The 24,314-nt window shown below is 36.0% G+C and overlaps 2 protein-coding genes and 1 long non-coding RNA gene across 3 annotated transcripts in view; all 3 read right to left on the bottom strand.

Moving 5' to 3' along the window:
* LOC136258291 (titin-like) overlaps positions 1-14,744 on the bottom strand; it is a 29,646-nt gene extending 14,902 nt beyond the window's left edge. The window contains exons 1-15 of the mRNA XM_066051621.1: positions 14,533-14,744; positions 13,949-14,272; positions 12,825-13,148; positions 10,967-11,287; positions 10,575-10,904; positions 8,851-9,480; positions 7,887-8,210; positions 7,513-7,836; positions 6,441-6,761; positions 6,044-6,373; positions 4,212-4,841; positions 2,892-3,212; positions 2,515-2,838; positions 1,892-2,212; positions 1,512-1,835 (exon numbers count right to left, since the gene is read on the bottom strand). Of these exons, the coding sequence (XP_065907693.1) occupies positions 1,512-1,835; positions 1,892-2,212; positions 2,515-2,838; positions 2,892-3,212; positions 4,212-4,841; positions 6,044-6,373; positions 6,441-6,761; positions 7,513-7,836; positions 7,887-8,210; positions 8,851-9,480; positions 10,575-10,904; positions 10,967-11,287; positions 12,825-13,148; positions 13,949-14,272; positions 14,533-14,737 (5,353 nt within the window). The 5' untranslated portion in view covers positions 14,738-14,744. The remainder of the gene's footprint in view (positions 1-1,511; positions 1,836-1,891; positions 2,213-2,514; positions 2,839-2,891; positions 3,213-4,211; positions 4,842-6,043; positions 6,374-6,440; positions 6,762-7,512; positions 7,837-7,886; positions 8,211-8,850; positions 9,481-10,574; positions 10,905-10,966; positions 11,288-12,824; positions 13,149-13,948; positions 14,273-14,532) is intronic.
* The window catches only part of LOC136264346 (IgGFc-binding protein-like), a 68,605-nt gene continuing 59,034 nt past the window's right edge, over positions 14,744-24,314 (bottom strand). Inside the window, exons 41-48 of the mRNA XM_066059101.1 lie at positions 23,084-23,716; positions 20,010-20,654; positions 19,414-19,737; positions 19,347-19,363; positions 18,146-18,452; positions 16,922-17,242; positions 16,530-16,859; positions 14,744-15,167 (exon numbers count right to left, since the gene is read on the bottom strand). Coding sequence (XP_065915173.1) covers positions 14,746-15,167; positions 16,530-16,859; positions 16,922-17,242; positions 18,146-18,452; positions 19,347-19,363; positions 19,414-19,737; positions 20,010-20,654; positions 23,084-23,716 — 2,999 coding nt within the window. The 3' untranslated portion in view covers positions 14,744-14,745. The remainder of the gene's footprint in view (positions 15,168-16,529; positions 16,860-16,921; positions 17,243-18,145; positions 18,453-19,346; positions 19,364-19,413; positions 19,738-20,009; positions 20,655-23,083; positions 23,717-24,314) is intronic.
* LOC136258299 (uncharacterized) lies at positions 18,525-19,328 on the bottom strand. The gene is made up of 2 exons (XR_010702740.1): positions 18,831-19,328; positions 18,525-18,775 (listed from the first exon to the last, which is right to left on the bottom strand). It is a non-coding gene; the product is annotated as an uncharacterized lncRNA (long non-coding RNA).

The raw sequence follows: 24,314 nt of genomic DNA, 5'->3' as shown, positions 1-24,314 counted from the left end.
TGATTTGTTTGCAGCTGAGCTCTTTACAGAATGGTTTCTTTGTAGCTGAACTCTCTACAAGGTAACTTCTTCTAGCTGATGTATCTACAGGGTCACTAGTTTGTAGCTGAATTCTCTACATGGTGGTTTCTTTGTAACTGAACTATCTACAAGGTGACATCTTCTAGCTGATCTTTCAACAGGGTGATTTGTTTGTATTTGAACTCTCTACAAGAAATCTTCTTCTAACTGATGTTTTAACAGGGTGAATTGTTTGTAGCTGAACTCTCTACAGGGTGATTTGTTTGTAGCTGATCTCTATACAGGTTACTTATTTCTAACTGATCTCTTTAATTCTGTTCAGGGTGACTGCTCTATTAGGATGACTGCTCTATTAGAGTATCTCGATCTCGCACTTGCTACACCAAGTTGGATTTCGTGTTATAACTCCGTGGATTTAAGTCTGATTCTTCTACACCATTGAAGAGCCTTTCTAAGATGATAACTCCATCTGTACAGCGATTTTGAAAGCATTACCCCAAGCGGTTTACCTGGTAGGCGTGGCAAGCATAATAATAATAATAATAATAAAATAAAAATATTAAAAATTAGCTAATCTCGATTGCGTAATTGTTACACACTGTTGATTTTTTCGCTGTATCTTCCTGGTTTTTAGCTCGATTCCTTTCAAACCACAAAAGGTTTGAGGTTCAATAGTTAACCTATTCACCCACCGATTTTCAGCTTCTTCCCATACGCGGTTTACCCTGTAGGCGTGACAACATATTGGTGTTATTTTTCGTGCATAATCGCTCATAACTCTTTGTCTGTTTATGGTATTCCAGCCAAAGTTGGTACCGAGATGCGCCTTTATACCCCCCTTCTGTGTGCCAAATTTCAAGGCAATCGGATAACGCGTTCGAGTTTTATAGCAGTTTTTGTAAGTGTGCGACAAGAAAAAGAAAAATAAGAAGAAGAAGAAGAAGAAGAAGAAAAAAAAAACGAAGAAACTCAGCCAATTTTTGAAGTCGCATATCTCGGGAACGCGCGAAGCGATTTCGCTCAAATTTGGAATGTAGAGTGCTGCAGTTGGGGGGCATGTCCACAGCAAAAATCGTCTTGTTTCATCAAGGAAGCACAGAGCTACGGAGGTGCGAAAATTGCGTTTTCTTTCTTCCTGTCAATATACTCACGGGTGTTACGCGCCGGCTTCTTGGGCCGCACGACACACTACCGTGTGTCTTGATATGAATTTTGTTAAGAGGTCGCAGCTCTGCAAATTATTTCAAACTATATTGGGGAGATAGTTTTCATGCCGCAGGGTCCTCAGAAACATCTGCCTGTTACATTACTTACAACCAAGCTAATTAATATGTCAAACAGCTAACAGCTTTGCATGCATCAGTGGTCAAACAGCTTCAATTATCTTTCAGTATCTCGAGCATAAGCAATGCAGTGATGAATGATTACAAATGAATTCACTTGTTAAAGCCTGACTAGCAAAAGTACATGACTAGCATTTACATCTTTACCTGTAATGTCTTTCATTTCCATTAAACTTGAATCAGTAGTTTCCAGTATCATCACATCACAAACATACGCACCCTCATCTCCCTCCATCAGATACATAAACTGGAGACTACTAGTGTAATTGTTATCACTACCACTGGTTGGACTGATGGTCACTCTACTATCATTTTTAATAGTGTCTCCTCCAGGTCCCATCCAATTTATCATTACTGAACTCAACTCCACTCCACTAACTGTACTCACTGTACACTGGATATCTTGAGGACTACCTACAATAGCTCCTTGTGTAGAACCAGATGTTGTTATGGTGATAATGGGTGTAGGAACTGTTTAAGATAACACATACAGTATTTCAATTTTTAATGCATTAGTTTTTACATACCAGTGACATCCAATGTGACATTATGAGAGACTGCAACTGGTGGCTTAGAATTAATGACAGCCTCACAAGTGTATGTCCTATCATCATCACTTACACTCAGGGGTGAAATGGTATAAGTATTAATGTATACTGCAACATTTTGTGTTCTGGAATCTCTAGTAATGTTGTGTTCTTTTTGTAGAATGTTGCCATCACTACTCCACACCATGTCCATTCTACTAGTGATACCTCTCACAGTAGTCACACTACACTCCAGTGTTAGTGACTGACCGACTATCTGAGTGTGGTGTGTAGTCAGACGTAAACCATAAACATCAGGCACTACAACAATGAACAGATATACATTTTATACACATTGTGGCAGGATTAGAGCAATAATGTCTATGATGAAAACAGTATTACTGTTTCAGTTACACTATGGAGTGGTTATACTGTACTTAATGCAGGTGTGAAATGTTTTGCAAATACGTGCATTTAAACATATTTCACCCTGATGTAAATGTATGGATGGAAAGGTGTGCATTACCAAAAGTACTAGTATACATGTAGTTGTAAATTTAATAAACCACTTTTAAGAACAAAAACTGTATTAATGAACAAACTTAAATCTTATTATAACTTACTAGTGAGATGTTTTATTTCAATAAAAATTGAGGCTTCTGCCTCCAGTATCACCACATCACAAGTATATATACCCTCATCTCCCTCCATTAGATAAGCAAACTCAAGAGTACTGATAAAGTCATTATTGATTGCAGTGATTGGACTGATGGTCACTCTACTATCATTTGCAATAGTGTCTCCTTCAGGTCCCGTCCAACTGATCATTACTGAACTCAACTCTACCCCACTAACTGTACTAACTGTACAGTGTATTTCTTGAGGACTACCAACCATACCATCTACTATCGATCCTAGCGGTAGTATAGAAATATCAGGAGTAGGAACTGTAACAAAAATTATTTGTAATAGTAAGCACAAATACATGGTTAAAACAGACCTATGGCATTCAATGTGATATTACTCATTGCCATAACTGGTGGACTAGTGTAGATCACCACCTCACACTGGTACACTCTATCATCATCAGTTGTGTTCAATAATGGGATGGTATGAGTAGCTGAATAGACTGTAAGGTTCTCTCTGGAAAGAGTCATTTTTACTGAATGAATTATTCCAACTTCTTCTCCATCACTACTCCACACAATATCCACTCTGCTGGTGATACCTCTCACAGTAGTCACACTACACTCCAGTGTTAGTGGCTGACCAACTATCTGAGTGGTGAGGGCTGACACAGTCATGTAGTAAGGATTTACAACTGTTGAAGTTAAAGTTAAAACATCAGATTACAGCAACATGATGTATAGTACAGCATACATACATACATAAGTCAAAAGATAGATGCTGTACATAAAATTAAAGTTCTAGTTTAGTGTAAAGTTACAGTACGCATGTCAGCAATATCTGCATGAAGCATGCATCCATGCACATTCCATACTATTACAAAAGTTAGTAGTAGTTTATTCATAATGATACTATCAATACAGGTAAGTGGTGAGAGGATACAACTATTGGTAAAACACAACACTACTACTATAAATTTTTGTAAGGATTGTATTAGATGTAATTAGAGTTACTGTTTACATTACTTTGCTTTATAAGTATGCAGTTTATTGCATAAAAATAAAGTGGAAGTTAATATGCTTGTTGTGAGTGTAGGATATGTACCTCTGTGACATTACAGTAGATAGGTTATCAAGATATATAGCTCATAAATTATTCTGGTGGGGTAATGCAAACACAGGCAACTGGGGAAATTTGGAGGAGTTTAGGCAAATCAGATGCTACAGTTATTTAATTGTAAAGCTTTATCAAACCATACAATAAATAACTTGTTTGACATAGCAACTTTCAATATCTGTTATGTTTGGTGGTATTGATCATGCAATTGCTACTATTTGATATGATTTAGCAGTGTCTAGTTTTCCAAACTATACTGAGTTGCAAATGCAATGTTTACCTACTAACATTGTGGAGGAGCTTATCACCCATTGTATTATTTCCTCAGTTACCTGAATAAGCCATTATTATTCCAAACTTGTTCTCATAACATCATAATTCTATTATAGTCTTATAAATAATGTGATGTATCTAACATCATATGCTATCATGGTGTAGGCAATGATACCTCGGTGTGATGGAATGGTGGTGTGCATAGCTAGGTATTTATACTAGTAAGACTATGTATTAAAATAGCATCTAGTGTAAAACAGGTTTTTAAAAGTAGAATACAAAATTAATGTTCAAGTAAACTTACTCATGTTGTTGATCATTTCAACAGAATTTGATACATTAGTTTCCAGTATCATCACATTACACTCATATGTACCCTCATCTCCCTCCATCAGGTACATAAACTGGAGACTACTAGTGTAATTGTTACCACTACCACTGGTTGGACTGATGGTCACTCTACTATCATTTGTAATAGTGTCTCCTCCAGGTCCGATCCAACTTATTATTACTGAACTCAACTCCACTCCACTAACTGTACTCACTGTACACTGGATATCTTGAGGACTACCTACCATAGCTCCTTGTATAGGACCAGATGGTGTTATACTGACTGTAGGAGTAGGAACTGTAACATTCAGTGTGACACTACCAGTAGCCATAACTGGTGGACTAGTGTTGATCACTACCTCACACTGGTACACTCTACCATCATCAGTTGTGCTTAGAAGCGGGATGGTGTATATTGCTGTGAATTCCAAAGAATCGTTAGCCTTAATTCCTGTAATTTTGTCTAGTTCTTTGTCATCAGACTTCCAAACAATATCTACTCTGCTGGTTATACCTCTCACAGTAGTCGCACTACACTCCAGTGTTAGTGACTGACCAACTATCTGAGTGTGAGGAGCAGTCAAGCTGATGTTTGCAGTATGAACTAAAATGAAATTAATAAAGTTATGTTTAGGCCTCATAGATTAAAAGTGTAATGTATATATGAATCTTTCCTCAAATTAATACTGTAGCATATCCTATAGATTTTCAACTTTAGCAGCTAAAACTTACTGTAGATTAAGCCTGTTGATTCAGTCCTTGAGCCTTACACGTGTATGTTAGTAATGACTGATTACTTGATATGCTAGTCATAGCAGTGCCAGGCTCATGTGCAGGCTCATGCAATATGAAAAAATAGCATGAGGGTGTGGATGAGCGATGCTGAGTGCTATATTGGACTTGAGACCATTCCAGAGTGCTATCTTTTTCCATATTGCACAAGCCTGGTAGTGCTTTAACTGGTTTATTGTACAAAAGTAGTGGCTGCAAAGAGTGGCCATGTGACGGTGATGCCAAATAGCAAGGGCTGAGTGTTTATCCACTATTAGTAAGTTTTAACCATTCCCCAGTGTATTTTACCATATTGCAGGAGTGTTTTCCACCTGGCTTTAAAATGTAGATTGGAGTCACCTTGTAGTGTTGACTAATTCCAGTTGCTGTTTTGTCACTTAAGCTGTTTCTAAAAATAGCTTTCAGGTAAATTTGACCACTTGTATTTAAGTCACGATTTTGTTCAATGTGTTTAAGAAACCTTATAGCTAATTGTTGAATGGCAGTGGTTTTGTGAATATGATGCAATGATTTGGTCCTGCTTTGGCCAACTTGTTTACTGTTTGAACTCTGGATCAAAGGTAAAATACAGTACAATTATGCAAATACAGCACTTTTGAAATGAATAAACCACACCAGCAACTTTGAACAGAACCATAAACAACTTTTAAAATATGATGGTGAGTCAAGTACCATAATTTGAAAAGATTTATATCCAAATACAGTGGAACTTCAGCTATCCAAACAACAGCTATCCAAACACCAGCTATCCAAACCTTTGGTTAAAAGAATGCCAAGAAAGACTGTTCTATTGAAGTAGTGAGTGTTCTATTAGAGTATGTTTAAGAATACATTGTTACTATACACTGTATAAGGTGATTTTGCACATGCAGTAATTGACAGAATTGTGTTGTAACACTACATGTAGGCTTAACCAATTTGTGCAAAACCTTTTCTACAGTTACTTGATATTAGTTCATATCTAACCACATTGTTCAACTCAGAAGTAAAAAAGAACAAGTGAGTATTGCTTACCTGAGATGCTACTTATTTCCACAGAGGTACTTGCTATGGTTTCCAGTATGACCACATTACAAAAATAAATACCCTCATCTCCTTCCATCAAGTACACAAACTTAAGAGCAGTAGTGTAGTTTCCACTGATACTACTACCACTGGTTGGGCTGATGGTCACTCTACTATCATTTGTAATAGTGTCTCCTCCAGGTCCCATCCAACTTATCATTACTGAACTCAACTCCACTCCACTAACTGTACTCACTGTACACTGCATATCTTGAGGACTACCTACCATAGCTCCTTGTATAGGACTAGATGGTGTTATACTGACTGTAGGAGTAGGAACTGCAGCAACAAAGAGTCAATGTAAATTATTTTACCATAATGTTTTATAACTATATGCACTCCATACCTGTGACATCCAGTGTAACATTACTATACTCTGTAATCAGTGGACTAGCATCAATCACTACCTCACACTGGTATGTCACTCCATCATTGTTAGTACTTAGTTGTGAAATGGTGTAAGTACTGGAGTATATATTTAAGTTTTGTATGATGAAGTCTTGGACATTCATTTCTTCTTCTTTGAGAACAGTACCATCACTACTCCATATAAAGTTCACTTTGCTGGTGATACCTCTCACAGTAGTCACACTACACTCCAGTGTTAGTGACTGACCAACTATCTGAACATGATGTGCTATGAGATTTAGTCCATAAGTTGTGGGCACTAAAAGAAGTGGGCAATAAGTAGTAATAGAGTAAATAAATGACAGGTCTTGAATCGTTTACTTGAAAATGTTATTCTGTTCATCATTTAAATGTGGTAAAAAGTTAGAAGAACTATACTTTGTGTCAACTACTACTATAGCTAGTGATATCAAAGAGGTGAACAGATGTCTACTGCCTAATGGTTTTGTACTGTACAACGTCATGTTGAAGACATATCTGCAGTTCAAATATTAAATGTATGTTGTATTTTAATACCTTTTACATTCTTTCTCTGAAAGAATATAAACAGCATGACTACTGTAATTTGCTTTATTTCTGTGCAAAAAAGTTTCGTGATAAATACTTTTGTGTAAAAATATTTTCGTATGATTTACATGAATGACTGCTCTGTTAGAGTAGTTTGATCTTGTATAAAAAATTTCATGCAAAAAATTTTGTACAAATTTGCATATGAAAATTATTTTACAATGAAAAGAAGCAAATTACGGTAATAGATTGAAAATTCAGAATCATGTACATATATCATCGGAATATCATAACCATATTATTAACAATCCTTAATGTTTCAATTTGGTAGCATGTAATACTAAGTGACATAGCTGTTATGAGTATTTGAATACTCTATTATAGCATTCGCACTTTGATTTTAACCGACTATCTTTTGTTAATGATATTATTCGACTAAAACTATAAGTTAAGTGAGTGCTTAGGTGAATGCATGTAGGCAGACTGTTGTGGTATCACCTTACCTGTGAGATTACTTATTTCTATAAAATCTGACTGTTTAGTTTCCAGTATCATCACATCACAAGTGTATATACCCTCATCTCCCTCCATCAGGTAGGTAAACTCAAGAGTGCTGATGTAATCATTATTAATTGAAATAATTGGGCTGATGGTCACTCTACTATCATTTGTAATAGTGTCTCCTCCAGGTCCCATCCAACTGATCATTACTAAATGTGGTTCTACTCCACTAACTGTACTCACTGTACAGTGTATTTCTTGAGGACTACCTACCATACCTCCTTGAATTGATCCAAATGGTATCACCGAAACATCAGGAATGGGAACTGAAACAAATTGATGCAAACATATTTTTTAAACTTTGGAATTAACATACCCGTAACATCTAGAGTGATATTACTTATATCCATAACTGGTGGACTAGTGTTGATCACTACCTCACACTGGTACACTCTACCATCATCAGTTGTACTCAGTTGTGGTATGGTAAAATTGGATGTATAAATAGTGGAAATATCAGTTGAAAATCTAGCATTAGTTTCATTTCTTCCTTGTAATTCTACACCATCTCTACTCCACACAATATCCACTCTGCTGGTGATACCTCTCACAGTAGTCACACTACACTCCAGTGTTAGTGACTGACCAACTATCTGAGCAGTGGAGTTCACCACACTGATATTGTAAGGCTTTGAAGGTACTGCATAATTTCAAAAATAACACATCATGCAAACTATAACCAGTTAACTAAATCTTGTAGCTTATACCTTCCATAAAAAATATCACGGTATTACTAAATATCATGGTATTAATGTAAAAGTCATTGGTATTAAAATAACTGCCATTTACCTCAACAAAAGCACCAAATACCCATGGTTGCTCAGCAAGCCTGAGGTACAAATTACCACAAACAAACTTGTTTACATAGTTTGGTTAACTGACTACATCAGCACCTGCCTACAAACATTGTCACATGTCTGGTTACCTTATAAATATGGGATGAAACAAGCCCACAGGGAGGCCATAGTGTCCAGACGATATGGTGGTATTAAAAAAACAGGCAGTATCAAAACCAGTATGACTTAAATATCACAGATTACTAACAATACCGGTATATCACCCAGCTCTAGTTCTTACTATAATTGATAGACGCATATACATATCAACACATTACATTATGTTATTGTTATATAGTTTTTAAGGTTATTTTATAAAAAAAATAAGAAACAATGCCTTGTGTACATTGTCAAACTATTACAATTTGTCAAACATTATGCCTCAAAAATTAACCACATGATATTATGCTGAACATCACATATTGTATATTAGCTATAGCTTACCAGTCAAATTGTTTAATTTGGTAGAGTGCAATTGATTGACTTCCAGTATCATCACATTACACTCATATGTACCCTCATCTCCCTCCATCAGGTACATAAACTGGAGACTACTAGTGTAATTGTTATCACTACCACTGGTTGGGCTAATGGTCACTCTACTATCATTTGTAATAGTGTCTCCTCCAGGTCCCATCCAACTGATCATTACTGAACTCAACTCCACTCCACTAACTGTACTCACTGTACACTGGATATCTTGAGGACTACCTACCATAGCTCCTTGTATAGGACCAGATGGTATTATACTGACTGTAGGAGTAGGAACTGTAACATCCAGTGTAGCAATATCAGTAGCCATAACTGGTGGACTAGTGTTGATCACTACCTCACACTGGTATGCTCTACCATCATCAGTTGTGCTCAGTAGCGGGATGGTGTACAATGCTGTGAATTTCAAAGAATCATTAGCCTTAATTCCTGTAACTTTGTCTACTTCTTTGTCATCAGACTTCCAAACAATATCAATTCTACTGGTGATACCTCTCACAGTAGTCACACTACACTCCAGCGTTAGTGACTGACCAACTATCTGATTGTTGGGAAGAGTCAGGCTGACATTTTCAATGTGAACTGGAATGAAATTAATAAAGTGATGTTTAGGGCCCACGGATTAACTGTGTAGAGTGTATGTGAATCTTTCCTTAAATGGTATAATACAGTAGCATACCCTATAGCTTTTCAACTTCAGTAGCTATAACCTTGTTAATTCAATCTTTCTCAGCATTCCATATGTATGTAGTGACTGATTAATTTGTACAACTAAACTGTTATTTAAAATCAAAAATTATGATGGTCACTTAAGTTCCATACATTTAGAACAATAATAATATCCAAATACAGTGAACCTTCAGCTATAAAATAACAGCTATCCAAACCTTTGGTTAACAGAATGCCGATAGAGACTGTTGTATTAGAGTAGTGATTGTTCTATTAGAGCATGTTTGCAAATACATTGCTTCAATGTGATTTTATCCACACAACTTTAAGATAGTAAATAAATAGTATTTCAGTATTTATATCTTACTGATTAGGACTACAGGGTGAAAGTATTGGCATGAGAAGGTTTGTGGGGACTTTAAGGAAATGCCTTTTTTTCATTTAAAAGTAGCAATATATCTACATAATTAGCTAATATTAATACTTCATTAAATGGATGGAGTCCAAGGTTGCAAGATGTTCATGATAATCATGTTAGAGTTGTTTAATACATTAAAGAATACTTTGTGATAAAATATGAAAACATTTAGATGCAACTTTATTGAATAGGAGTGGGTACGACACTTGATTTAAAAGCTTTACTTTCCCTTCTCTACATCCTGGTCAATACAGTCATTCCATATTGTAAATGGATTGTAGCTAGCTACTATTACTATGCCATTTCCAGTTAGGCATATTGAAATTGTAAAATTGCACAAGATTACTGTCTTGGAATTTGAGCAATTCTGACATCTTATAACTATACTGAAATCCCTTTAAGAAATTTATAGAACTGCTCTGAATGGGTAAGCGAACAGTTTAAATAACTTAGAAAGTCTGGTAAATAATTGAAATATTATATGTCCAATTTTTTTACAAACTTTTTCTGGTTATATGATAATATAGTACAGTAGTTCACATGTAACTTACTGCCTAACTCAGATGTAAATTTAATGTGTATTACGTACCTGCGATGCTGCTTATTTCCACAGAGGCACTTGCAATAGTTTCCAGTATAGCCACATTACAAAAATAAATACCCTCATCTCCTTCCATCAAGTGTAAAAATTTAAGAGAACTAGAGTAGTTTCCACTGATACTACTACCACTGGTTGGGCTAATGGTCACTCTACTATCATTTGTAGTAGTGTCTCCTCCAGGTCCAATCCAACTTATCATTACAGAACTCAACTCCACTCCACTAACTGTACTCACTGTACACTGCATATCTTGAGGACTACCTACCATAGCTCTTTGTATAGGACCAGATGGTGCTATACTGACTGTAGGAGTAGGAACTGTAACAACAAAGAATCAATGTAAATTACTTTTACCATGTTTTATAACATGTACTCCATACCTGTGACATCCAGTGTAACATTACTATACTCTGTAATCAGTGGACTAGCATCAATCACTACCTCACACTGGTATGTCATTCCATCATTGTTAGTACTTAGTTGTGACATGGTGTAAGTACTGGAGTACATATTTAAGTTTTGTATGATGAAGTCTTGGACATTCATTTCTTCTTCTTTGAGAACAGTACCATCACTACTCCATATAAAGTTCACTTTGCTGGTGATACCTCTCACAGTAGTCACACTACACTCCAGTGTTAGTGACTGACCAACTATCTGAACATGATGTGCTATGAGAGTTAGTCCATAAGTTGTGGGCACTAAGAGAAGTGGCAAAAATTTTTAATAGAGTAAATAAATAAATGCTGTTAAACCATTTGCTTGTAAAAGTTATTAAATGTAGTGAGAAGTGACAGCATTATACTTTGTTTGCATTCACCCAAAAGCTCCTGAAAATCCATTAGATGGCAATGGATAGGAAGCTGGAGCACCTCTTACAGGAATAAATTCATTTTTAGAACTGAGCTAAAATATTCTAATAGGAATGGTCAAGTACTATAATATAATCGCAGCAAAAGCTCTTAATGGTTTTGTACTGTATAACAACCTTGTCATCAAGTTAAAGGAATATTTGTCACAAATTAGTGTCTAACCTAGGGCTGAGGTAATTATGCTCATGATTCTTTACATTATTCTATTCAGAATTTCCTGGAAAAAGCTTGCATTATGCTCCAAAATTTATGCATTATTCTCATAATTATTCCAATAAATTGAAATAGAAATGCAGAATTGACTGTTTATTTAAAATTCTATGGTTAATTATTGCACATAAACAAGATATTTCATTGTTCTAATAGAGTAGTATGCAAAACATAGGACTGATTGCTTTATTAGAGTATAATATGTGAATGTTCTATTAGAGTATCTCGATCCGGTGAATGTTCTATTACAGCATATCGTTTGTTCATTAATAAATTCTTTGATAATTCTTTCAAAATGCTAGCATAATGCTAGAATAATGATTTCTGGCATTATGTTGAAAATTATTCCAGCATAATTACCGCACCCCTAGTCCAAACATTTAAATTACTAAATACATACTGTACTTTAAATCCTCTCAAGCCTCTCACATTGTTATTACAAATTAGATTTTTGATGGCACCACTAATAGGGCTGGGTAAACATAAAATTTGGATATATACCTGAAAATATTTTACTTCATGGTATAGTGTAACGTGCACATAAATGTCCTGGAAATATCATAGTACAGTAGTATATTTATTTTATTCTTAAAGTGTTAATGTCAAAGTGTACAAATACTAAGTGACTGTTATATTAGAGCATTTGATTGTTCTATTTAGAGTATTTGCACTCTGATTTTAAATGCTTGCCATTTGTTTAGTGGTATAATATACTGTAACACTACAGTATTCTAGGACAAGAAAAGTAGCTATAGTGTGAATTATCAGTACTGTTATACAGTACTCCCTTGATTATACTGTATGTGACCTTCGATTAAAAACTGACTGTTCTATTAGAGTATTTTGTTAAGATGTGCATTCTATTGGAGCAATTGAAAAGGGCTCTGTATATAAGTACAGTAAATGAATGGGCTTTGATCATTCAAAACTTTTAACTCACTGAACACACATTTTGGTACCAATGGGGTCAGATAATCAAGGAAGGATTGTGACACCCAAAATATCAATATACAAAATATTGTTTCATTAATATAGCATAATAAGCTACTTTCAAGCAGTTGTTTTTCAAATTTCCTGTGGAGTTAGCACTAGTTAATAAGGTAACGTGAGTGCTTAGGTAAATGCATACTGGCAGAATATAGTGGTATCAGCTTACCAGTAAGATTACTTATTTCTATAAAATCTGACTGTTTTGTGTCCAGTATCATCACATCACAAGTGTATATACCCTCATCTCCCTCCATCAGGTAGGTAAACTCAAGAGTGCTGATGTAATCATTGTTAATTGAGATAATTGGGCTGATGGTAACTCTACTATCATTTCTAATAGTGTCTCCTCCAGGTTCCATCCAGCTGACCAATACTAAATGTGACTCTACTCCACTAACTGTACTCACTGTACAGTGTATATCTTGAGGACTACCTACCATACCTCCCTGAATTGATCCAAACGGTATTACTGAAACATCAGGAATGGGAACTGAAAAAAAATAATGCACACATAACTTGTATTCTGCACAACTGATCCTAATCGCACAACTGATCCTAATCGCACATCAGGCAAAATAAACAAACACCACCGGTGGATAGCTACACTATCATTCTATTGGTTTTGACCCTTAGCATTACTCAAAATACTCGAGGTTGGTTTTAAGAGATGTCTTTTTCTGAGTAGTGTGGCAAGCTTGAATGGCAGTTTTGGCTTTGTGAAGGGCCTGGCTTGATAGGGATCAGTGCTGTGCTGGTAGATGGCCTGGTATAGTTGGCCAAATAAGTTGTGCTGTGTTTTTGATGCAAATCAGTCACTCTGAAGTCAGCATCTTGTGTGAATTTCATGTGTGTGCTCACTATCCTTGGAAAGTTATATTGTATTCTTTAAAATCAAAAGTTCTCAGTGGCGGATCTAGGAATTTATAAAGGGGGTTTCCAGTTTAGAAGGTGGAAATATATATTGACATGAGATACGCAAAAGTTTGCACTACATCGTCTGGTTTGGTAAGGTGAGACCAAAAAAAAAAAAAAAGGTCACAGCCTAGTAATAGTACATAAAATATATTAAATAACTTCCTACACACTACTTTAGTAGCTACTGTGACTGCTCTATTAGAGTATCTCGATCGAGACGCACGCCGCGATAATTAAAACATTTAATTGTTACGCAATCATTTTTCAAAGGGGGTTTCCGTGGAAACCTTTGAAACCCCACTAAATCTGCCACTGGTTCTAACGTGCAATTTGGCTAGATTTCCCAAAATACAGACACAAATTATAAAAACATACCCGTAACATCTAGAGTGATGTTACTTATATCCATAACTGGTGGATTGGTGTTGATCACTACCTCACACTGGTACACTCTACCATCATCAGCTGTGTTCAGTTGTGAAATGGTAAAAGTGGAAGCGTACATAGTGGAAACATGAATTGAAAATCTAGCATTAGTTCCATTTATTCTGTGTAATTCTACACCATCACTGCTCCACACAATATCCACTCTACTGGTGATACCTCTCACAGTAATCACACTACACTCCAGTGTTAGTGACTGACCAACTATCTGAGCAGTGGAATTCACCACACTGATATTGTAAGGCTTTGAAGGTACTGCACAATTTCAAAAATTACACATCATACAAACTATAATCAGTAAACTAAATCTTGTAGTGCTCTTACTATAATTGACAAACACCTACAAAATCATCAATGCATCGTGCTATTATAATTATTTCAAAAGAAAGATTATTTTAATTAAGTGAAAACAACAAAAACAATTCCTTGTGTACACTGTCAAACATTTACAAATGTGCTCAACATTTAACCACATTCGCTGAATTTTACATACTATTATATTACCTACAGCTTACCAGTCAAATCATTAAGTTTGGTAGAGTGTGATTGATTGGTTTCCAGTATCATTACTTCACACCTGTAAGTACCATCATCTCCCTCCATCAGGTACATAAACTGGAGACTACTAGTGTAATTGTTACCACTACCACTGGTTGAGCTAATGGTCACTCTACTATCATTTGTAATAGTGTCTCTTCCAGGTCCCATCCAACTTATCATTACTGAACTCATCTCATCTCCACTCCACTAACTGTACTCACTGTACACTGGATATCTTGAGGACTACCTACCATAGCTCCTTGTATAGGACCAGATGGTGTTATACTGACTGTAGGAGTAGGAACTGTAACATCCAGTGTGACACTACCAGTAACCACAACTGGTGGACTAGTGTTGATCACTACCTCACACTGGTACACTCTACCATCATCAGTTGTACTTAGTAGCGGGATGGTGTATAATGCTGTGAATTCCAAAGAATCATTAGTTTTAATTCCTGTAACTTTGTCTACTTCTCTGTCTTCAGACTTCCAAACAATATCAACTCTATTGGTGATACCTCTCACAGTAGTCACACTGCACTCCAGTGATAGTGACTGACCAACTATCTGAGCATTGGGAACAGTGAGGCTGACATTTGCAATGCGAACTGGAATGAAATTAATAAAGCAATGTTTAGGCCTCACAGATTTAAGTCTATTTTATTTAGTGTATGTGAATCTCTTGGTATAATATACAGTAGCATATCCTATAGTAGATCAAGCATGTTAATTCAGTCCATGTGTATACTTAGTGACTGATCAATCGATACTGTATTTAAAATCAAAAATTATGATGGTCATTCAAGTTCCATACATTTAGAAAATTTATATCCAAATACAGTGGACCTTTAGTTATAAACACCAGCTATCCAAATCTTTGGTTTACAAAATACCGATTAAGACTGTTGTATTAGAGTAGTGAATGCTTTATTAGAGTATGATTGCAAATTCATTCTTATACAGTAATTTTTTACCCACACAAAGTAAATAAATAACATTTCGGTATTTACATGTATATAGCTTACTGATTACACTGCATGGGTGAAAGTACTGGCATGAGAAGATTTCCAGGGATTTTTGGAAAGGCCTTTTTGTGTTGACACTCATTTTAAAATTAGTATTGTACTAGGGTGGGTACAAGACTTGAAGCTAAAAATTTGAATTTCTCTCCTGGTCAACACTGTCAGTGCCATTGCCGTGCAATTTGCAATTTTGCACAATAAAATAGCATAAGATTTCTTTCTTTGAACTTTTTTGGGCATTTGAGGGTAGTCTGATATCTTAGAACTACTGAAATCCCCCTTTGGAAATTCCTAAAATTGCTCTGAGTCGGTAAGTGAATAGTATTTCTAAAAGGAAATACCTTTCTAGTTAATAGAACTAAGTAACTTAGAAAGTCTGATAAATAAAAGTGTAGTAATAATTAGAATTATAGTGTAACCACTGCACACTAGATGTAGGTTTATCCAATTACAAAACTTTTTCTGGTTACTTGATAATTAGTGCTCGCGGTATTGAAATTTGAATACACGGTATTACTAACAGGAAAATATTGCGGTATATCAATATATAGTTAGCTTTTTATTGTAATTATTGCATCATTTCTTGGGCCTAGTATGAAGCAGTATGCATCCCAAAAACCAAAAATATATAGTTCAGTACAAGTGGGCATGTGTTGTAATGTGAGAACCTCAAGTTTTTGCTTAGGGTGTGTCTGCTAAACCATCAATAAATAGGGTAATTAAACACCAAAGGCTAGCTGGGTTAAAAGCAATCCTATACTGGTATTCATTGATATACCGGTATTTCGATATATCGGTTATCAAAGGATGTCACAGCATGACAATCGGTTATGATAAGTTATCACAATAAATGGTATTATTGGTATATCACAGAGCACTATTAATTATAGTTCACATTGCCTAACTCAGATGCTTAAGAAACATATTAGTGCGTATTACAGTATTTACCTGCAATGCTACTTATTTCCACAGAATTACTTGCTATGGTTTCCAGTATGACCACATTACAAAAATAAATGCCCTCATCTCCTTCCATCAAGTGCACAAACTTAAGAGAGCTAGAGTAGTTTCCACTGATAGTACTACCACTGGTTGGGCTAATGGTCACTCTACTATCATTTGTAATAGTGTCTCCTCCAGGTCCCATCCAACTTATCATTACTGAACTCAACTCCACTCCACTAACTGTACTCACTGTACACTGGATATCTTGAGGACTACCTACCATAGCTCCTTGTATAGGACCAGATGGTGCTATACTGACTGTAGGAGTAGGAACTGCAACAACAAAGAATTAATGTAAATTACTTTTACCATGCTATATAACATGTACTCCTTACCTGTGACATCCAGTGTAACATTACTATACTCTGTAATCAGTGGACTAGCATCAATCACTACCTCACACTGGTATGTCATTCCATCATTGTTAGTACTTAGTTGTGAAATGGTGTAAGTACTGGAGTATATATTTAAGTTTTGTATGATGAAGTCTTGGACATTCATTTCTTCCTCCTTGAGAACAGTACCATCACTACTCCATATAAAGTTCACTTTGCTGGTGATACCTCTCACAGTAGTCACACTACACTCCAGTGTTAGTGACTGACCAACTATCTGAACATGATGTGCTATGAGAGTTAGTCCATAAGTTGTGGGCACTAAAGGAAGTGGCAATAAATATTAACAGAGTAAATAATTGTATGATATAGTTCTTATATCATTTTCTTGTACTTGTTGTTCTAGTCATTGAGAAGTGCTTATAAAAACCAACACTGCCAAACAGCCTTTTAGATGGTCTAATAGCAGATAGCCTATTTCAAATACTATTATTGCTGCTTTAACTGATAATACTTTATGTAAAGGTCTATAGGTTACCTCTGGTGATAACAAAATTGACTACAGCTACTGGGGTTACACCCCTTTACCAAATTCTAATCTAACAAGGTCAGCTCTCATTACTTCAACAACTTTTTCTGTCACTGCTAGCGATATCAAAAGGTAACACATGTCTACTCCACAATGGATTTGTATACCATACAGCAACCTTGTCATCACATAGCTGTCACAAGTTAGTGACCAAACTTTTCATTTATAAATTCACGGTGTATTTTAGGCTCTCACAATGTTTTTCTCAAAACCCAATATTGATTTTGATGGCATGACTAATAGGGCTCGGCATACTGAAAAGGTATTGGGTAATTTATTCATAATACAGTAGTATTTTTTTAATTTGAAAGTAAATAAACACTAAGTGACTGTTACACATAATAGAGTGCTTGATTACTCCAACAGTATTTGCACTTCAATTTTAAGTGTTTAATGGCACAACATGAAGTAAGCACTATTAGACAAAAATATAGTATTCTAGGACAAGAAAAGCAATTTACATTTCACTGAAATATCGATATCATGATATACTGACTTTAGGATGACATCAATATTTTTTCATTAATATAGCATAATACCAAATTACTTTCCAGTTGTAGCTACTAACTGTTTTACAGGTTGCCTGTATGAGGGCTTGATGAGTTCATGCAAGCACTACAGTGCTTTCAACTTACCTGTGAGATTTCTTATTTCTATAAAATCTGACTGTTTAGTTTCCAGTATCATCACATAACAAGTGTATATACCCTCATCTCCCTCCATCAGGTAGGTAAACTCAAGAGTGCTGATGTAGTCATTGTTAATTGAAATAATTGGGCTGATGGTCACTCTACTATCATTTCTAATAGTGTCTCCTCCAGGTCCCATCCAACTTATCAATGCTAAATGTGACTCTACTCCACTAACTGTACTCACTGTGCAGTGTATGTCTTGAGGACTACCTACCATACCTCCTTGAATTGATCCAAATGGTATCACAGACAGTGGCGTAGCCAGACTTTTCGCCATGCCTGGGCAATGGGTGGGCAAGCCATTTCCTGTTAGTAACACACGTACACATGCCCATCTTCATATGGACATCAATATAACATTTTTAAAATGCATTATGTATCATCCTACACTACTGTATGCAAGATGACTAATATCAACCTAATAGAAGCGAACGCCTAGCTAGCTATTGGCCTTCTAACATATTACATACATCTAGCTACATGTGTCTTAATACCAGACTACAAAGATTCTTGAATTAAAGCACGAGGCGCTCTATCACGTGATGACTATACTCTGCCACTACAGTTGTTAGCCTAGAAAAGTGGAAACAAAAAGAAAAGAATTGCTGACTGAACAAGTACTCCATACCGTTTGAACTGAGCAGTATCCACACGGATAGATGGGTGCTAATTTCACAAATACCTCTAGACTGCTTTGCCTCCCGAGTTTTGACCACACCAATAGCTACCGTGATCACTTAATCCAAATGTAAACCGTCCAGCCCACTATAGTGAAACCAATTCTTTGTCCTTCACTCCTTGCCACAATGCTGCGCGGTTTTTTGCAATCGCGTGATCTTGCTTCTATTTATTGCCTCCTCTATTTGTGCACAATCAAGTTACTCGTAGGGAAAATCCCTTGGATAACCCCATCTCTGTTTAGCCATAAAGAAGGAAACTATCGGCGAAAATGGCACAGTGAGTGTTGTATAAGTTGTGCTATACTTATTCTTGTACAGTGACTAGTTAAGTAACTTTAGCAAAATCTCGAGCTATCCAGCCCACGTCTTTATAATTACTCTAGGAGCTGATGGTGGGGCAAAGAAGTCTGATGCCCGGGCAATGCCCTGGCTTGCCCGGGTTTGGCTACGCCACTGATCACAGAAACATCAGGAATGGGAACTGAAACAAATTGATGCAAATATAATTGTTTAACTTTGAAAATAACACACCTGTAACATCTAGAGTGATATTACTGATATCCATAACTGGTGGGGTAGTGTTGATCACTACCTCACACTGGTACACTCTATCATCATCAGCTGTGTTCAGTTGTGAGATGGTAAAAGTAGATGTGTAAATTGTGGAAACATCAGTTGAAAAACTAGCATTAGTTCCATTTATTCTTTGTAATTCTACACCACCTCTACTCCACATAATATCCACTCTACTGGTGATACCTCTCACAGTAGTCACACTACACTCCAGTGTTAGTGACTGACCAACTATCTGAGCAGTGGAATTCACCACACTGATATTGTAAGGCTTTGAAGGTACTGCATCATTTCAGAAATAACACATCATACAAACTGTAAACAGTTAACAAAATAATTCTTAATATACATGTAGCTGACAGACACATATGAATGTATCGTTATTATAGCTACATCAAAGGAAGGATATTTTATACAAGGGAACCAAGACAACAAAAAAATTTCCTTCATTACACTGCCAAACAACTATGTACACTTCATCAAATGCTATACTATATGGCTAAATATGTACAGTATCTACATGTTTTACAATATAAATATTAGCTACAGCTTACTGGTCAAAGTGTTTAGTTGGGTAGAGTGTGATTGATTAGCTTCCAGTATCATCACGTTACACTCATATGTACCATCATCTCCCTCCATCAGGTACATAAACTGGAGACTACTAGTGTAATTGTTACCACTACCACTGGTTGGACTGATAGTCACTCTACTATCATTTGTAATAGTGTCTCCTCCAGGTCCCATCCAACTTATTATTACTGAACTCAACTCCACTCCACTAACTGTACTCACTGTACACTGGATATCTTGAGGACTACCTACCATAGCTCCTTGTATAGGACCAGATGGTGTCATACTGACTGTAGGAGTAGGAACGGTAACATCCAGTGTGACACTACCAGTAGCCATAACTGGTGGACTAGTGTTGATCACTACCTCACACTGGTACACTCTACCATCATCAGTTGTGCTCAGTAGTGGGATGGTATAAAAGCCTAAGTACATCGTGACACTGTTACTTGAAGAATTTAAATTTACTCCAGTAATAGTCTCCACTATTCCGTCATCACTACTCCACACAATATCCACTCTGCTGGTAATACCTCTCACAGTAGTCACACTACACTCCAGTGTTAGTGACTGACCAACTATCTGAGTGTTGGGAGCAGTTATATGGATGTTGGTTGGAATAGGAACTATAAAAAAAATTATTATATACGTGAAACTTTGTGATGTTTCTGCTTTCAAAATTATTTTAGCAATAGAAAATTCACTTCAGTTTCCTTAATTTAACATATTAAACATATCTTTGCATTTGATCTGACTTATAGATACCTGTAACTCTTTGATAAGTAGAAGTATATGTAGAACCCGTAATTACAATCAGTTAAAGTTGTGCAAAGCTTTTCACACTAGTTAGGGACAATGAAACACTTGCAATTTTGGTGCCAGAAACTCTGTTTGTGTAATATATAGTAGCACTATAATCCAGTAATATGGTTAATCTGAAGAAAGTCACCATGCATATGTAGGAGAAGATACCCAGATCAATAGGATGAACATCCTCCCATGTGATTGGAGTTAACCACATATGTGTAGACAGATCAGGTCTTATTTAAAAGATCTCAAGCACCAGGATTTGATTATCTGGTAATTGGCATATTAATTCCCATATTTTGTTAATATACGTTCATCAGACTTCTCATGTTGCATACACATATTATGGTGAAGGTTACCCACAGACATCCTGCATAACTTGGATGACAGTAGTAAAGGAGGTCTAAAAATGCTCACCATAAAATGTTGCAAAGGCATGGTGGTGAGTAAATGACAGATATTCTTAGTGTTGATCTTAAGATTCACCGTAGCTGTCAATGTGGTCATATTAAGATGGCATAATACTGCTAAATTATGCCATTTACATAATTCAATCCAGTCTTTTGGCATGACACAAGTGTAGCACCACAGCTATTTTGCTATTTGCAACAATTCAGCAAGCCAGAAAGATAGCATGTGCTTACACACAGTCTCCAGAATTTAACCTTACAAACCTGTACTCTAAAGTAGCAGTCCCCAAGAAATCTCTCTAACAATGGGTTACCTGCAGCTATAGAAGCACCATGGTCTGTAAAATATATTATCTGCTTATCAAAACAATAGCAGCAGATACAACTAGTAAGCTTTTGTAAAGACACTATATGTGACTGGGTATGGGAACACTGGTTGTGTTATCGCCCATGACAGCAGATTTGAATTTTTACCAAGAACACAAAGCTACATGAATCAACTATCAAATTTTGCAATCAACATCAGCTGCACTTGAGTGGCCTACTTTTGCTGGCTGCTTTTCCCAAACACAGTGGTGATCTTTATAAGCAGTCTGGGGGCTCTGGCCAGTTTGTGGATGACTGTATGTGGCTGTACCTCTCTGTAATTGTTGAATAAAGACCCGTACTGTTACAGTAAATATCCTTTCGTTTTAGCCAGTATTGAGACCAGAATGGCCCATAACTTGGCCTAACCCATCCCAACACTTCCCAACCATTGGCAAGGTATAACACGCTGAATGCTTAAAATTGACATTTCGTGATACTTTTAATAAGGTGCAGACCAGTTTTTCCAGACTAGGTCACAAATAAGAAGGGAAACAGTGTATACTAATGTATCATCAAGTACATCTACATTCATCATGGAGTGCCTATACAGTGTACATGAAAAGGTACAGAACAGACATGAAGGAGGGTGATTATCTTTTAGACTGCACTGGATCACTCAATAATCAAATAATTGTCTACCATACTGTGGCCAAATAAAAATAGAGCATTTCAGAATGTAACATCATAACTTATAAGTGATGCTTTTTTTAGCAGTCAAATTGCCAATATTGTATATTATTACTGCAGTGAATGGTATACAGTGTGCTTTTTCTTTGTTAAATAAGTTTGTACATAAAAAATTCTCACATGAAAATATTTTGCATAAACTATATAACTAGAAAAAATTCGAAGCATGAACTGTGTGTGTGTTACTGTCTTTAGCTAATCCTGTAGCTATTGTCTAGCCTTCAACTAATACACAATAAGCATCACAAACATGGCTAAATATTTTAACCACTGTAGCCACCAGTGCTACAAAAGATGGAGATACTCTAATTGAGCAGTCATGTAAAATAATTTTAATTTAGTGTAAATCATACAAAATATTTTTCACTAACATTTTCATCATGAAAAAGTTTTGCACAAAAATCCATGTAAAGTAAATATAATATTGAATTATCTCAGTTGAATACAGTGAATCAGTGAAAGTAGATCTGGTGCCACCATGTACATATACATATAGATGTGCAAGATTTTAGAGAATTAATATCAGTGAGTGTTACAGAAACATTGTTAAAATAAGTGTTGATACCAGCCCACAATCATGTAGATGATTTCGTTTAAAAATAATTAATGATTACTACTCCATTCAAATGACATCTTACAAAGAACCATAGGTTTGATTTTTCAGTGCAACTCTAAATACAGTGCGTAAACTACAGTAACTAAATTGCAAAGACCTATAATATATAGATGTACATAAACTACTAATGCAGTGAACAGTTTTAACTCATTTCTATTGTACTTACCAACAATATCACTCATTTTGACAACTGTTGATTCACTGGTTTCCAGTATCATCACATTACACTCATATGTACCCTCATCTCCCTCCATCAGGTACATAAACTGGAGACTACTAGTGTAATTGTTACCACTACCACTGGTTGGGCTGATGGTCACTCTACTATCATTTGTAATAGTGTCTCCTCCAGGTCCCATCCAACTTATCATTACTGAACTCAACTCTACTCCACTAACTGTACTCACTGTACACTGGATATCTTGAGGACTACCTACCATAGCTCCTTGTATAGGACCAGATGGTGTTATACTGACTGTAGGAGTAGGAACTGTAACATCCAGTGTGACACTACCAGTAGCCATAACTGGTGGACTAGTGTTGATCACTACCTCACACTGGTACACTCTACCATCATCAGTTGTGCTCAGTTGTTGGATGGTAAATGTGGATGTATACATTGTGGAACCGTCAGTTGAATTTATGCCATTCATTCTTTGTAATGCTACACCATCACTGCTCCACACAATATCCACTCTATTGGTGATACCTCTCACAGTAGTCACACTACACTCCAGTGTTAGTGACTGACCAACTATTTGAGTGTTGGGAGCAGCTGCATTTACGCTTGGAATCGAAACTATAGTAAAATTATAATAATTATTCTGTTTGCTTTTCATAATAATTAAATACATCAATTAAATGAATTATGTGCTTGTCATCTGTCACAAACTCACAAACATACTATGTGACCAGATTTCTGAAAAGGCACCTTTTTACACATTTTACATACTAGCAAACAAAATGATGTAACACTTCACTACTTACACTTAATAACTCACTCTTAGCATCACAATACAGCCAGATAATGTAGCTACACTCATGGAAAATTTCAGGCAATTAATATATGCCATGATCAAAATACGTCAAAGTTCAAAAAATGAGTCAAATTTTGTGTGTGAAAAGGGTGCCTTTTTGCAAATCCAGTCACATATACAATTAGAAGTACGTATGTGGCAGAACACTAACTTTGTGTGATGTGATGATATTAATGTTAGTTCAGTGCAGCCCTATAATGCCTTGTGTGCAGAAATATAATGGCATTGTAGTCAGATCTGTAATTATTTGCTTATTGTAATTTTACCATGTACAAGAAATGTCAAATGTCCTTATCGTAATGATATAAGCATTCAGTTTGGGCACAAACAGTAAGTCAGTGCCATTACAAGAGGTTTCTG

The sequence above is a fragment of the Dysidea avara genome, chromosome 1, assembly GCF_963678975.1.
Source record: "Dysidea avara chromosome 1, odDysAvar1.4, whole genome shotgun sequence".
Taxonomy (NCBI): domain Eukaryota; kingdom Metazoa; phylum Porifera; class Demospongiae; order Dictyoceratida; family Dysideidae; genus Dysidea; species Dysidea avara.
Note: the sequence above shows the minus strand (reverse complement) of the source record. Positions and strands in the feature narration are given on the sequence as shown.